The following is a 14,849-nucleotide window of genomic DNA, read 5'->3' as shown; positions in this document are numbered from 1 at the left end:
TACTGGTGGAACACTCAAACATTTCTCTTGGAAAATGTCATTTTCTCTCCCTCTCTCTCTCTCTCTCTCTCTCTCTCTCTCTCCCTCACTTTCTCTCTTTCTTCGTCACTTTCTCTTTGTCTCAAGTGCTAATGGGCCGTCCCTCTAGCATTCCCTTAATCTCTCCCTACACTACCATACCTCTGTCTGTCTGTCTCTTTCGCTCTCGCTCTCTCCCTCTCTTTCTTAATGTCTTTGTCTGCGTCTCTCTCTTTCCTTCTTTCACTCTTCCATTCCCTCTCTCTCTCTCTCCTTCCAGTCCTGATCCACCCTAGTGTGCAGGCCGTCTCCTGCCGAGCCAACAATAACAGAATAACATTGGGTTCTGGAAAAGATACATGGGCTAATAAGAATTTATAAAGTGTGTGGACACAAATGTTCCCGCTCACGTTTGCACATCGGGCCGCTTCAGACCTCAGCCGAAACCAGATTCTCTCCATCCCTCCCTCTCCTTTTTCCATGTTCCGTATTTCCCTTCCTTTAAGGATGTGTATTCTTGTAACTCAGGATGATGGCAAACGCTAACAGAGAGGCATTCTCTGTGATACCAAGCCCTCAGTCTGCTTCCCAAACAGCACCCTATTCCCTAGTGCACTAAATAGGGAATAGGGTGCCATTTGGGACGAAGTCTGTGTGTGCTCTGCCCGCTCCAGCAGATTATTTATCTAGGAGAAGTTCAATCGATCTTGTCCCCTATTATGGGTCTTTTATAGCGTGCCGCAGCCCAAAACCAATAGCCCCATCGTCGCACCGCGAGGAACATTAGATCTGGTAAGAGCACGAGGCGGGTGATGATGGTGCCCGCAGGGTGTGTGTGTGTGTGTGAGGGGGTGCAGACAGTCCTGCTAAAGGCACCTATCCCCTTACATGGTACTGCCAGCGTCTACTGAGTCCATCTGTGTCTGCCCACACCTTTCTCTCTTTCGCAGACACACGCGCGCACACACACACACACTGGGTCACAATTCACACACAATGTACCACCAAAACCCCACCTTGAGATGCCTCTTCCACCACCTAATCCAAGCATAAATAGCTGCCTCTCCATAGATCATCATTAGGCAGTACCATGGGCATGTCTGTGGTAGAGGGGGTAGACAGTGGGAGTATAGAACCTCCTTTACGGCGACAGTGTCTCAGTGTTTCAGAACTTTCTGAGATATCTTTAGAGGTGCGTTGAATAGCTCTATTCATCCACCAGCATACCATCAACCAGCCCAACTGTGTAGTATCCTGTGAGTCGTTTTTAATCATTCCTCTGTGATGAGATGTAATGGAATTGATGGTGTAAGATGTTGTGCTCATTCAGCTGTTGCATGTTCTGACCTTCATCCTCATCATCACTGTCTCACTACTCACCTCCTCCTCCTCCTCCTCCTCATCTCCCTCTCCTCCTCCTCCTCCTCATCTCCCTCACCTCCTCCTCCTCCTCCTCCTCATCTCCCTGTCCTCCTCCTCCTCCCCTCCTCCTCCTCCTCATCTCCCTCACCTCCTCCCTCCTCCTCCTCTCCTCCTCCTCTCCTCCTCATCCCCTCTCCTCCTCCCCCTCTCCTCCTCCTCCTCCTAATCCCCCTCTCCTCCTCCTCCTCCTCCTCTACAGATCATTCCCCCTCTCCTGGACCTGAACCAGAACCGCAGTAAGCTGAAGATGTATATCGGCCACCTGAGAGACCTGTGTCAGGAGAGAGACCCCCAGATCCTGCAGGCCCTGACCCCTCCCTCCTCCTACCACCGCTCTCAACACACCGCCTGGGAGACAGAGCTACACAATATGACCCCAGAGCAGGTAGGACTCTGACCGTAACCCCTGACCCCTGACCCCTACCACCTCTCCCAACACAGGAGCATTCCCAATACTAGAGTTTTTCAGAGCCGGATGGTGTTGGCATGTCTATGTCCTGATTCCCTCTGGACTGGGTTCTTATTCAATCAAACCAATGACAATCATTCAATTTACATTACATTAAGCAGTAAGGGCCTGCTGTGTTTACACAGTTCAGTAGACCTAGTAGCACACACAGACACACACACACACACACACACACACACACACACACACACACCGTTAGGGAGTCTTTCAACTCCTATACAAAGTCACAGAAGAAAGCTGTCTATAACAGAAAGATACATTGAAGGAACCTTTCTCTACGTGTTCTGTACGTGTACAGAAAACTCCCCAACTGCCAAAACAGAGTTTACTTGCAGGAAAATAAAATAAAATATCTTAAATATTATTTGTTCTTCGGCCAAATGGTTGTCATCGGGTAGCCGACATGAAAAAATAAATGCTTTTCAATATTGTCGTCTGGAGCCAACCCATCCCCCAGCCCAGCTAGAAAACAGTCCAGTATTGTGGAGAGGTTTTGGCACCATGGTCTCAGATCACTCCCTTCTTCCTCCTGAGAGAAGCCTGTTGTTTTAGCAGGAGTATAATGTATATCTAGACTTCCAGACAATTTATATTCCCTGCTCTTACAAAACCCAACAAAACCTTACAAATGACTGTGAAGCTGGGAAGAGCTGACCCCTGTACTAATCTAAGTGTCCATTTACAGACAATTTACTGTGGTGGGCTGAGGATGGGGCTGGGGATGAGGATTAGGATGGGGCTGGGGGATGAGGATTAGGATGAGGATGAGAATGAGGATGAGGATGGGGATGAGGATGAGGATGGGGCTGGGGATGAGAATTAGGATGGGGCTGAGGATGAGGATGAGGATGAGAATGAGGATGGGGATGGGGATGAGGATGAGGATGAGAATTAGGACGGGGCTGAGGATGAGGATTAGGATGATGAGGATGAGGAGGAGGATGGGGATGAGGATGGGGATGAGGATGAGGATGGGGATGGGGATGAGGATGGGGATGAGGATGGGGATGAGGATGGGGCTGAGGATGAGGATGGGACTGGGGACGAGGATGAGAATTAGGATGGGGCTGAGGATGAGAATTAGGATGGGGCTGAGGATGAAAATTAGGATGAGGATGGGGATGAGGTTGGGGATGAGGATGGGGATGAGGATGGGGCTGGGGATGAGGATGGGGATGAGGATGGGGATGAGGATGAGGATGAGAATTAGGATGGGGCTGAGGATGAAAATTAGGATGAGGATGGGGATGAGGTTGGGGATGAGGATGGGGATGAGGATGGGGCTGGGGATGGGGATGAGGATGAGTATGGGGATGAGGATGAGGATGGGGATGAGGATGAGGAGGAGGAGGATGGGGATGAGGAGGAGGATGAGGATGGGGCTGAGGATTAGGATGGGTCTGGGGATGAGGATGAGGATGGGATGAGGATTAGGATGGGGCTGGGGATGAGGATGAGGATTAGGATGGGGCTGAGGATGAGGATGGGGATGAGAATGAGGATTAGGATGGGGCTGAGGATGAGGATGAGGATGGGGATGAGGATGAGGATGAGGATGGTCTGGGGATAGTTATGTGTAATGTGGTGACTATAGAGGATAGAAGTGAGGAGTAGACAGTTGTCCATTAGGGATGGAGAGAGAGAGAGAGAGTTAGGTGATGTTGACTCCTCCTCCGTCTCCTCAGTCTCCTCTTCTGTTTAGCTTCAACACTTGTTTCCTTCTCTCCCCTCCCCCCTCTCTCTCCCACCCTCTTTCTCTGTATCTCTCTCATTGTGTATCAGTCTCTCTTTCCCCTCACTCTCATCTTCTTATCCTTCTACAGCCTTCTACTGTAATTATATGTTTTTCTCCCTCCTCCTCCTCCTCCTCTCCCTCCTCCTCCTCCTCCTTCCTCCAGTTAAGGAGAGGCTTGGTGTCGTTTTGGGGGTTTTCTTTAGTAAAGAGTGAAACTGTAAATGAGACTAATAAAATACTCTATATTGGCCTATTTACTTTCTCTAGTGACACATTCCACTCTATAAAGACAGACTAATGACATTTACACAGAGTAGGGCCTATGAGAGGCACACACTACATTTATGGGTGTAGTGTTGTAACGTCAGAGTGGGGCTGGGGTGAGACGAGGGGAGAGTCAGGGCTAGGAGCAGGGACCAGGACACATGTCTCTAATAATCAATTGGTGTCAAATCAAAGTGCCAAAATAAGTGGATTTCACTCACCCGCACTGTAACCACTTCACTGCCAAATCTGTCTCTGTTATTTCATAGGACTAATAGGAAGTGGAAGGGTTCCTCGCTAGAGCATGGTTTAGCTATTTCCTGGGTTGTATTTGTTACACGTCCTCTCTTCCACTCCTCTTCTCCCTGTCTCGTCTCCTCTCTCTCTCCCTCTCTCCTCTTCTCCCTGTCTCGTCTCCTCTCTCTCTCCCTCTCTCCTCTCCTCCCTGTCCCGTCTCCTCTCTCTCCCTCTCTCCTCTCCTCCCTTCACTCGAGGCCAACCTGCCAGCTTTCATTTAGGCCGGTTGACATGGTTACGGGTGTGTTTTCTGACGCTCAATGTAAACGCTAAATTATTCATATTTCAAATTCTGGAAAAGTTGGCCTCCGTTTCTACGAAACATAAATGTTGCATATATTTCCAAACTCCCACTGGTCCATATTGAAAACATATGAAATACCAGAGAAAACATTTGACATATGGGATACATACATAGATGATAGCTAGCCTAGAGCTGCATTACTGTACCCCACTAACTAACACAGCCATGTTATGATGGAGAGCTCAGCCAAATAGCCAGGGGTGACAAAACTTTGTCCCACACACACACACACACACACACACACACACACACCACATCCATCCGTGACGGTACGTCAACAGTCCGGGTCTCCAGAGGGACAACAACAGGGATCAGTTTGAGATGTGGTTGCTGAATGTAATACAACACCATGTCACTGTGACTGATCACATCCATGACCTTTCTGTCCCCTGCCTCCCTCCTTCTCCTCCCTCCCTCCCCTGCCTCCCTCCTTCTCCTCCATCCCTCCCCTCCTTCTTCTCCTTCCTCCTTCCCCTCCTTCTCCTTCCTCCTTTCTCTCTGATGTATGCTGTTCATCTGTAAGGAGATCAGGTCAACTGTGGGGGGGGGATATATAGAAAGAGAGTGGGGAGAGAAAGAGAGAGAGGAGGGGGAGAGAGAGAGACAGAGAGAGAGAGGGAGAGAGAGAGAGAGAGAGGGAGAGAGAGAGAGACAGAGAGAGAGAGAGAGAGAGAGAGAGAGAGAGAGAGAGAGGGAGAGAGAGAGAGAGAGAGAGGGAGAGAGAGAGAGACAGAGAGAGAGACAGAAAGAGAGGGAGAGAGACAGAGAGAGAAGGGGAGAGAGAGAGCGAGGGAGCAAGAGGGAGGGACGGAGGGAGAGGGAGAGAGGAGGGAGGTCTTAAATTAACATGCAGGATGACTTCAGTCCTGACAGCTGGCGATAACAAGCAGAAAATGTGTGTTTTCACTACAGGGTGTGTAGTGGAGACAGTTTATACACAACACACACACACACCGTCACACCGTCGGAAATACTGGTATGTTAGTTTGTGTGTGTGTGTGTGTGTGTGTGTGTGTGTGTGTGTGTGTGTGTGTGTGTGTGTGTGCCGTGTGTGTACCCTCCCCCACCACTCAGCTTGTCATCAGACAGCTGTATCTCTGAAAGTGTGATGATGTTGTATTAACACCATAGCTAGTCACACCCACACCTTTCCTTTTAAAGACTCCATACACGTTAATGCTATTTGTGGAGTCTTGATCAGCAGGCCTCGTCAAGTTAACACATGATGATGGAGTCTTGATCAGCAGGCCTCGTCAAGTTAACACATGATGATGGAGATTTTCTTTCGCCTGGTAGCTTGTGTTTTAACCAACCACTCTGGAGTTCATTCCATAGTCCTCTGTACTTCATTGTCATTTGTTGTTGCCTATCTACATTTAGTAGTTCAAATATGTTCAGTTTCATAAAAACTGATCCTAGACCAACTTCTCCAGAACTTCAAATGATTTGAGTGATTGTCCAGAGCCTCGCCACATGACAGGGGAGTGTGTACACACTGTCTCCATCCAGGCCTCGGAGTGAAGGATGAGGTAGGAGAGAAGGAGAGAGAAAAAGAGAGAGAGGTGGGAGAGAGTGCTCAAAGACATTGCTCCTGCATTTTTCAGCATGTTTTTACAAAAAATATAGATTTAGAGTTAGATAAACTTGGATTCTTTGGCAGGGACATATACGGGATGCTACCCTCCACAACATAACCTTCATTCCAAACCACAACTCCAAACCTACAACCTGATTTTGGACAGAATTACCTGGAATTACCTGGAAGGCTTTCTACTACCAAGGATGACTATTCCCAAGCTATACAGCAAATGCTCTGGCAAACAAACAGAAACCTGAAAACACCATCCAACCTGGAACTGAGTGAGTCATGTTTAGTCTGAAGCTATTTTTTACTTTCGAAAACCAAGAAGGAAAATACATTACAATGATATATTTGACTTTATAAGGACTGAATGCTAAGGCTACCAAGCTTGCTAGTAAAAAGCGATACAACTTCAATTAGCACTGACGTGTGAAGTGAGAGGTGTCAAAGCCCTTGAGCCCAACAATGGCAGGAGAGTCGCACAGTCTACACCAAACAAATGGAGAGGCCTTAGAAGCACCCTCCCGCTGTTCAGAGGTCATTAAAATACAGTACCCTCTGAATGTAAAGAATGATAAGACACGAAAATAGTACAAAATGAAGCTCCTTATGGGAAATCAGGAGACACTTTTTGCTGACTTTTATAAAAATGGGAACATAAGCAACCTTATCTTCCACACAGACCATCCCTTGGCATGGCACAGTGCTATACTAGCACACTACCCCTCTGTTAAGAGGGGGGGTGTTAGCGATGGGTGGAAACTCAGGATACTAGACAATGAGGACTCTGAGTCATCTAATATAAATCTCTATAAATCTGGAACAGTATTGGTACAGGGCAACACCAAAGAGTTCCAGCTGGACTTTCACATAATCAAAGAAATAGCTCAGCAGGAGAAGCTCTCCCTTGAGAAAGATACCCCCACCCTGAGCGGGTCAGACCAGACGTCTTCATTAAATAACCCCACAGAGCAACCCCAAGCAGAAAGTCAACTTCCCAGCACAGAGTACTACTCCCTCATTGAAATGAAGTTTAAATTCACCCAGCTGGAGGTAAAGCAGGTGGAGCTGGAACAGCAGGTGAACACACTCCAGTCAGCACAGACCCAGACAACAGTCCAGCACAACAACACCCCCTTAACTAGACCTGGAGAGCTGGAGGTAGAGAGAGACATGTCTGTACTCTGGACTGTGGTGAGACAACATCAACAGGAGAAAGAGCATGAGCAGGAGAAGAACAGAGCACTAGAGGAGAGGATCAGAGTGCTGGAGGAGAAGGTGGGAATGATGACGGGTGACAGAGAACAACCCATTAGAGTGCTGGCCACCCCCGCAGAGAAGCCAGCAGAACAGCCCACCTCAGATCCTGGCCAAAGTCTCGACACCGCAGCAGAACAGTACACCCTAGACCCTGACCATAGCCTCGACATCACAGCCAGACAAACAAATGAAGAACCCCAAGCCCTGGGGACCCCAACCCCTCTGAGCAACCCCCCAGTCAGACACCCTGATAGCCCTCATGACAACCCCCCCACACCCACTGAGGACATACACAAGCCACAGATTGTACTCCTTATGGACTCAAACGGGAAATACATACAAGAAAATAAACTTTTTCCCAAACACACAGTGTCTAAACTCTGGTGTCCAAACACCCAGCGTGCCCTAGACCTTCTGTCTGAGGACCAACTAGGATCACCCAGCCACAAAATAATACACACAGGCACAAACAACCTGAGAACACAGCAGGAAAGTGTGGCCACAGCACTCAAGGGAGTGATAGAAAAAGCTTATTCTACTTTCCCCAACACACAAGTGGTTATCTCAACCCTGCTACCACGAAAATACTTCCACCGTGCTACCATACAGCAGGTAAATGCAAGTATTTCCCATGACTGTGCCTCAAAACCAAATGTCTACCTGGCCCACCACTCCACCCTGGACGTGAACAGCCTTTAGGACCAGGTCCACCTATACAAGGCAGCAGCGCCCACCTTCGCCCGGACCCTAAAGGATATCGCCCTCAACCGCAGACCCAACACCTCACACAGGAGCAACAGATCAACAGACACCCCGCCCAGACCAGCGAGACACCCTCCTAGACCTACACACAGAGGACCCCCGCCGAGAGGACCTACATCCAGACCACAGCACCATCAGCCACATCTACACCCCCAACCCACCAATTAACACCACCCCAAGTCAACCATGCCCACACCCCATTTAGGCCCCCTCAGATCAGACCTATTCCCCTCCTACCCACCCCATGCCCCCCACTCCCGCAAAGAGGGCCTCAACATGAAAGTCACACATATGCCCAGGCCGTGAGCAGGCAAACAGGCCCAACCCCCACTCTTACACTAGCCCAAGCCAATGGCATGGACCAGATGCTCAGTAGGCTCTGCTCACAATTACTGGTCTGAGGCCATACCACACGACCAACAACATTAGACACTTTATGGAACACAAAGCCTTCACTATTTCATCCTGGAATATTACATTAATCAAAACAGGAACATTTTACATTTAGCTAGAAATTCAAAAGGAAATTATCTCAACAGAGAAAAATGTCCTCCTGTGTGCTACCTATATCCCCCCACTAGAATCCCCATACTTTAATGAAGTATTATTATTATTATTATTTAATGAAGAGCTTCTCCATCCTGGAGGGGGAAATCAATCATTTCCAGACCCAGGGACATGTACTAGTCTGTGGCGACCTAAATGCCAGAACTGGACAAGAACCTGGCACCCTCAGCACACAGGGGGACAAACACCTACCTGGAAGTGAAAGCATTCCCTCCCCCATATGCCCCCCTAGGCACAACTACGACAACATAACCAACAAAAATGGGACACAACTCCTGCAGCTCTGTCGCACGCTGGGTATGTAAATAGTCAATGGTAGGCTTCGAGGGGACTCCTATGGTAGGTACACCTATAGCTCATCTCTTGGCAGTAGTACTGTAGACTACTTTATCACTGACCTCAACCCAGAGTCTCTCAGAGTGTTCACAGTCAGCCCACTGACACCCCTGTCAGACCACAGCAAAATCACAGTCTACTTGAACAGAGCAATACTCAATCATGAGGCATCAAAGCCAAAGGAACTGAATAATATTAAGAAATGCTATAGGTGGAAGGAAAGTAGTGTCGAAACCTACCAGAAAATAATTAGGCAACAACAAATTCAATCCCTTTTAGACAACTTCCTGGACAAAACGTTCCACTGTAATAGTGAAGGTGTAAACTTGGCAGTAGAAAACCTAAACAGTATATTTGACCTCTCAGCTTCTCTATCAAATCTAAAAATCTCTAACAGAAAACCGAAGAAAAGTAACAACAGTGACAAATAGTTTGATGAAGAATGCAAAAACCTAAGAAATAAATTGAGAAACCTATCCAACCAAAAACATAGAGACCAAGAAAACCTGAGTCTACGCCTTCACTATGGTGAATCACTAAAACAATACAGAAATACACTACGGAAAAAGAAGAAACAGCATGTCAGAAATCAGCTCAATGTAATTGAATAATCCATAGACTCTAACCACTTCTGGGAAAATTCAAAAACACTAAACGAACAACAACATGAAGAGCTATCTATCCAAAATGGAGATGTATGGGTAAACCACTTCTCCAATCTTTTTGGCCCTATAACAAAGAACAAACAGCAAAAAATATATACATGATCAAATGCAAATCTTAGAATCAACTATTAAAGACTACCAGAACCCACTGGATTCTCCAATTACATTGAATGAACTACAGGACAAAATACAAACCCTCCAACCCAAAAGGCCTGTGGTGTTGATGGTATCCTAATTGAAATTATAAAATATACAGACCACAAATTCTAATTGGCTATACTTAAACTCTTTAACATCATCCTTAGCTCTGGCATCTTCCCCAATATTTGGAACCAAGGACTGATCACCCCAATCCACAAAAGTGGAGACAAATTTGACCCCAATAATTACCGTGGGATATGCGTCAACAGCAACCTTGGGAAAATCCTCTGCATTATCATTAACAGCAGACTAGTTCATTTCCTCAGTGAAAACAATGTACAGAGCAAATGTCAAATTGGCTTTTTACGAAATTACCTTACGACAGACCACGTATTCACCCTGCACACCCTAATTTACAAACAAACCAAAACAAAGGCAAAGTCTTCTCATGCTTTGTTGATTTCAAAAAAGCTTTTGACTCAATTTGGCATGAGGGTCTGCTATACAAATTGATGGAAAGTGGGGTTGGGGGAAAAACATACAACATTATGAAATCCATGTACACAAACAACAAGTGTGCGGTTAAAATTGGCAAAAAAACACACACATTTCTTTCCTCAGGGCCGTGGGGTGAGACAGGGATGCAGTTTAAGCCTCACCCTCTTCAACATATATATCAACGAATTGGCGAGGGCACTAGAACAGTCTGCAGCACCCGGCCTCACCCTACTAGAATCTGAAGTCAAATGTCTACTGTTTGCTGATGATCTGGTGCTTCTGTCACCAACCAAGGAGGGCCTACAGCAGCACCTAGATCTTCTGCACAGATTCTGTCAGACCTGGGCCCTGACAGTAAATCTCAGTAAGACAATAATAATGGTGTTCCAAAAAAAGGTCCAGTTGCCAGGACCACAAATACAAATTCCATCTAGACACCGTTGCCCTAGAGCACACAAAAAACTATACATACCTCGGCCTAAACATCAGCGCCACAGGTAACTTCCACAAAGCTGTGAATGATCTGAGAGACAAGGCAAGAAGGGCCTTCTATGCCATCAAAAGGAACATAAAATTCGACATACCAATTAGGATCTGGCTAAAGATACTTGAATCAGTTATAGAACCCATTGTCCTTTATGGTTGTGAGGTCTGGGGTCCGCTCACCAACCAAGCATTCACAAAATGGGACAAACACCAAATTGAGACCCTGCATGCAGAATTCTGCAAAAATATCCTCAGTGTACAACGAAAAACATCAAATAATGCATACAGAGCAGAATTAGGCAGATACCCGCTAATTATCAAAATCCAGAAAAGAGCCGTTAAATTCTATAACCACTTAAAAGGAAGCGATTCCCAAACCTTCCATAACAAAGCCATCACCTACGGAGAGATGAACTTGGAGAAGAGTCCCCTAAGTAAGCTGGTCCTGGGGCTCTGTTCACAAACACAAACAGACCCCACAGAGCCCCAGGACAACAACACAATTAGACCCAACCAAATCATGAGAAAACAAAAAGAGAATTACTTGACACAAAGAATTAACAAAAAAACAGAGCAAACTAGAATGCTATTTGGCTCTAAACAGAGAGTGCACAGTGGCAGAATACCTGACCACTGTGACTGACCCAAACTTAAGGAAAGCTTTGACTATGTACAGACTCAGTGAGCATAGCCTTGCTATTGAGAAAGGCCGCCGTAGGCAGACCTGGCTCTCAAGAGAAGACAGGCTATGTGCACACTGCCCACAAAATGAGGTGGAAACTGAGCTGCATTTCCTAACCTCTTGCCAAATGTATGACCATATTAGAGACACATATTTCCCTCATATTACAGAGATCCACAAAGAATTTGAAAACAAACCCAATTTTGATAAACTCCCTTGTCTACTGGGTGAAAAACCACAGTGTGCCATAACAGCAGCAATATTTGTGACCTGTTGCCACAAGAAAAGGGCAACCAGTGAAGAACAAACACCATTGTAAATACAACCCATATTTATGTTTATTTATTTTCCCATTTGTACTTTAACTATTTGCACATTGTTACAACACTGTATATATACATAATATGACATTTGAAATGTATTTTTTCTTTTGGAACTTCTGAGTGTAATGTTTACTGTTAATATTTATTGTTTATTTCACTTTTGTTTACTATCTACTTCACTTGCTTTGGCAACGTTAACATATGTTTCCCATGCCAATAAAGCCCTTAAATTGAAATTGAATTGAAAAATTGAATTGAGAGAGAGACTCTCAAGGACAGAAAGGCTAATAGATTACTTTTATTGCAGAACCTGAAGTCATTAATATTCAATTCAATATATTCATGTTTTTTTCAGAGTGGTCCTGACAGCAGAGCAGGATGTTCGCTATTTAGACAGCTGGGTAGAGGGTTATGATACAGTCTATTTAGACAGCTGGGTAGAGGGTTATGATACAGTCTATTTAGGCAGCTGGGTAGAGGGTTATGATACAGTCTATTTAGACAGCTGGGTAGAGGGTTATGATACAGTCTATTTAGACAGCTGGGTAGAGGGTTATGATACAGTCTATTTAGACAGCTGGGTAGAGGGTTATGATACAGTCTATTTTAGACAGCTGGGTAGAGGGTTATGATACAGTCTATTTAGACAGCTGGGTAGAGGGTTATGATACAGTCTATTTAGACAGCTGGGTAGAGGGTTATGATACAGTCTATTTAGACAGCTGGGTAGAGGGTTATGATACAGTCTATTTAGACAGCTGGGTAGAGGGTTATGATACAGTCTATTTAGACAGCTGGGTAGAGGGTTATGATACAGTCTATTTAGACAGCTGGGTAGAGGGTTATGATACAGTCTATTTAGACAGCTGGGTAGAGGGTTATGATACAGTCTATTTAGACAGCTGGGTAGAGGGTTATGATACAGTCTATTTAGACAGCTGGGTAGAGGGTTATGATACAGTCTATTTAGACAGCTGGGTAGAGGGTTATGATACAGTCTATTTAGACAGCTGGGTAGAGGGTTATGATACAGTCTATTTAGACAGCTGGGTAGAGGGTTATGATACAGTCTATTTAGGCAGCTGGGTAGAGGGTTATGATACAGTCTATTTAGACAGCTGGGTAGAGGGTTATGATACAGTCTATTTAGACAGCTGGGTAGAGGGTTATGATACAGTCTATTTAGACAGCTGGGTAGAGGGTTATGATACAGTCTATTTAGACAGCTGGGTAGAGGGTTATGATACAGTCTATTTAGACAGCTGGGTAGAGGGTTATGATACAGTCTATTTAGACAGCTGGGTAGAGGGTTATGATACAGTCTATTTAGACAGCTGGGTAGAGGGTTATGATACAGTCTATTTAGACAGCTGGGTAGAGGGTTATGATACAGTCTATTTAGACAGCTGGGTAGAGGGTTATGATACAGTCTATTTAGACAGCTGGCACATTGCTGAAGCTGGACAGTACACCCCACACTGTAACCCCTCTACTTATAATACTTATATCGGGACCACCCATACGTAAAGATGTATGCACACATAACTGTAAGTCGCTTTGGATAAAAGCGTCTGCTAAATGGCATATTATATTATTATTATTTATATTATTATAAATCCTGACACTTCAACACAGACACGCCTTAATATAAAACTAAAATGTGTGAAATACTGCACGTCTATTAAGTGACTATTGATTAACCAGACTGATTGAGCGAAACTCCACTTCCTCTATATATAACCTATGACGGTGTGCTATTTTAGTGTGGTCTTAAAGACTTTGTGTTCATGACAGTTGTGTTAATGTCTGCGTCTGAACACCCTGTGAACAGCTCTAACACAATAAAACAACATCACAGCTGCACAGAGAGGAAAGGCAGTCATAAAACCCACACTGACCACACCAGAGGAGAGGGACTGACACACTAGCACTGACCACACCAGAGGAGAGGGACTGACACACTAGCACTGACCACACCAGAGGAGAGGGACTGACACACTAGCACTGACCACACCAGAGGAGAGGGACTGACACACTAGCACTGACCACACCAGAGGAGAGGGACTGACACACTAGCACTGACCACACCAGAGGAGAGGGACTGACACACTAGCACTGACCACACCAGAGGAGAGGGACTGACACACTAGCACTGACCACACCAGAGGAGAGGGACTGACACACTAGCACTGACCACACCAGAGGAGAGGGACTGACACACTAGCACTGACCACACCAGAGGAGAGGGACTGACACACTAGCACTGACCACACCAGAGGAGAGGGACTGACACACTAGCACTGACCACACCAGAGGAGAGGGACTGACACACTAGCACTGACCACACCAGAGGAGAGGGACTGACACACTAGCACTGACCACACCAGAGGAGAGGGACTGACACACTAGCACTGACCACACCAGAGGAGAGGGACTGACACACTAGCACTGACCACACCAGAGGAGAGGGACTGACACACTAGCACTGACCACACCAGAGGAGAGGGACTGACACACTAGCACTGACCACACCAGAGGAGAGGGACTGACACACTAGCACTGACCACACCAGAGAGAGGGACTGACACACTAGCACTGACCACACCAGAGGAGAGGGACTGACACACTAGCACTGACCACACCAGAGGAGAGGGACTGACACACTAGCACTGACCACACCAGAGGAGAGGGACTGACACACTAGCACTGACCACACCAGAGGAGAGGGACTGACACACTAGCACTGACCACACCAGAGGAGAGGGACTGACACACTAGCAGAGGGGAGTAATGGGGTGGTCTGGCTGAGAGAGATGGGAAGGGTGTGTGGGGGGTGTGTGTTTGTGTGTTTGACTGATGTGTGTATCTGAGTCTGGATCTGTGTGTGAGAGACTGTGTAATGGCTGGTTGGTTGTTGTGTGGGTCACTATGCTAGATGAGGTATATCTGGGCTGTGAGGAGCTGAGTGAGAGGAGAGCGGGGCAGGACTGAGACAGGGCCGGAGCGGCCGCCCTTCAGATAAAGGGATAGACGGAGAG

At 46.4% G+C, this 14,849-nt stretch overlaps 1 protein-coding gene across 9 annotated transcripts in view; it reads left to right on the top strand.

The window, feature by feature from the left end:
• The window catches only part of LOC121570285 (ELKS/Rab6-interacting/CAST family member 1-like), a 377,938-nt gene that overhangs the window by 332,774 nt on the left and 30,315 nt on the right, over nucleotides 1-14,849 (top strand). For 6 of the 9 annotated variants that reach the window (XM_045222185.1, XM_045222184.1, XM_045222183.1 and 3 more), the window contains one exon: nucleotides 1,640-1,825. In XM_045222185.1, coding sequence (XP_045078120.1) covers nucleotides 1,640-1,825 — 186 coding nt within the window. Of the gene's footprint in view, nucleotides 1-1,639; nucleotides 1,826-14,849 lie in introns of those variants that run through there. The other 3 variants (XM_045222188.1, XM_045222187.1, XM_045222186.1) reach the window with 1 other exon arrangement.

Source organism: Coregonus clupeaformis, chromosome 8 (assembly GCF_020615455.1).
Source record: "Coregonus clupeaformis isolate EN_2021a chromosome 8, ASM2061545v1, whole genome shotgun sequence".
Taxonomy (NCBI): Eukaryota; Metazoa; Chordata; class Actinopteri; order Salmoniformes; family Salmonidae; genus Coregonus; species Coregonus clupeaformis.
This window is presented reverse-complemented; position numbering and strand designations above follow the sequence as displayed.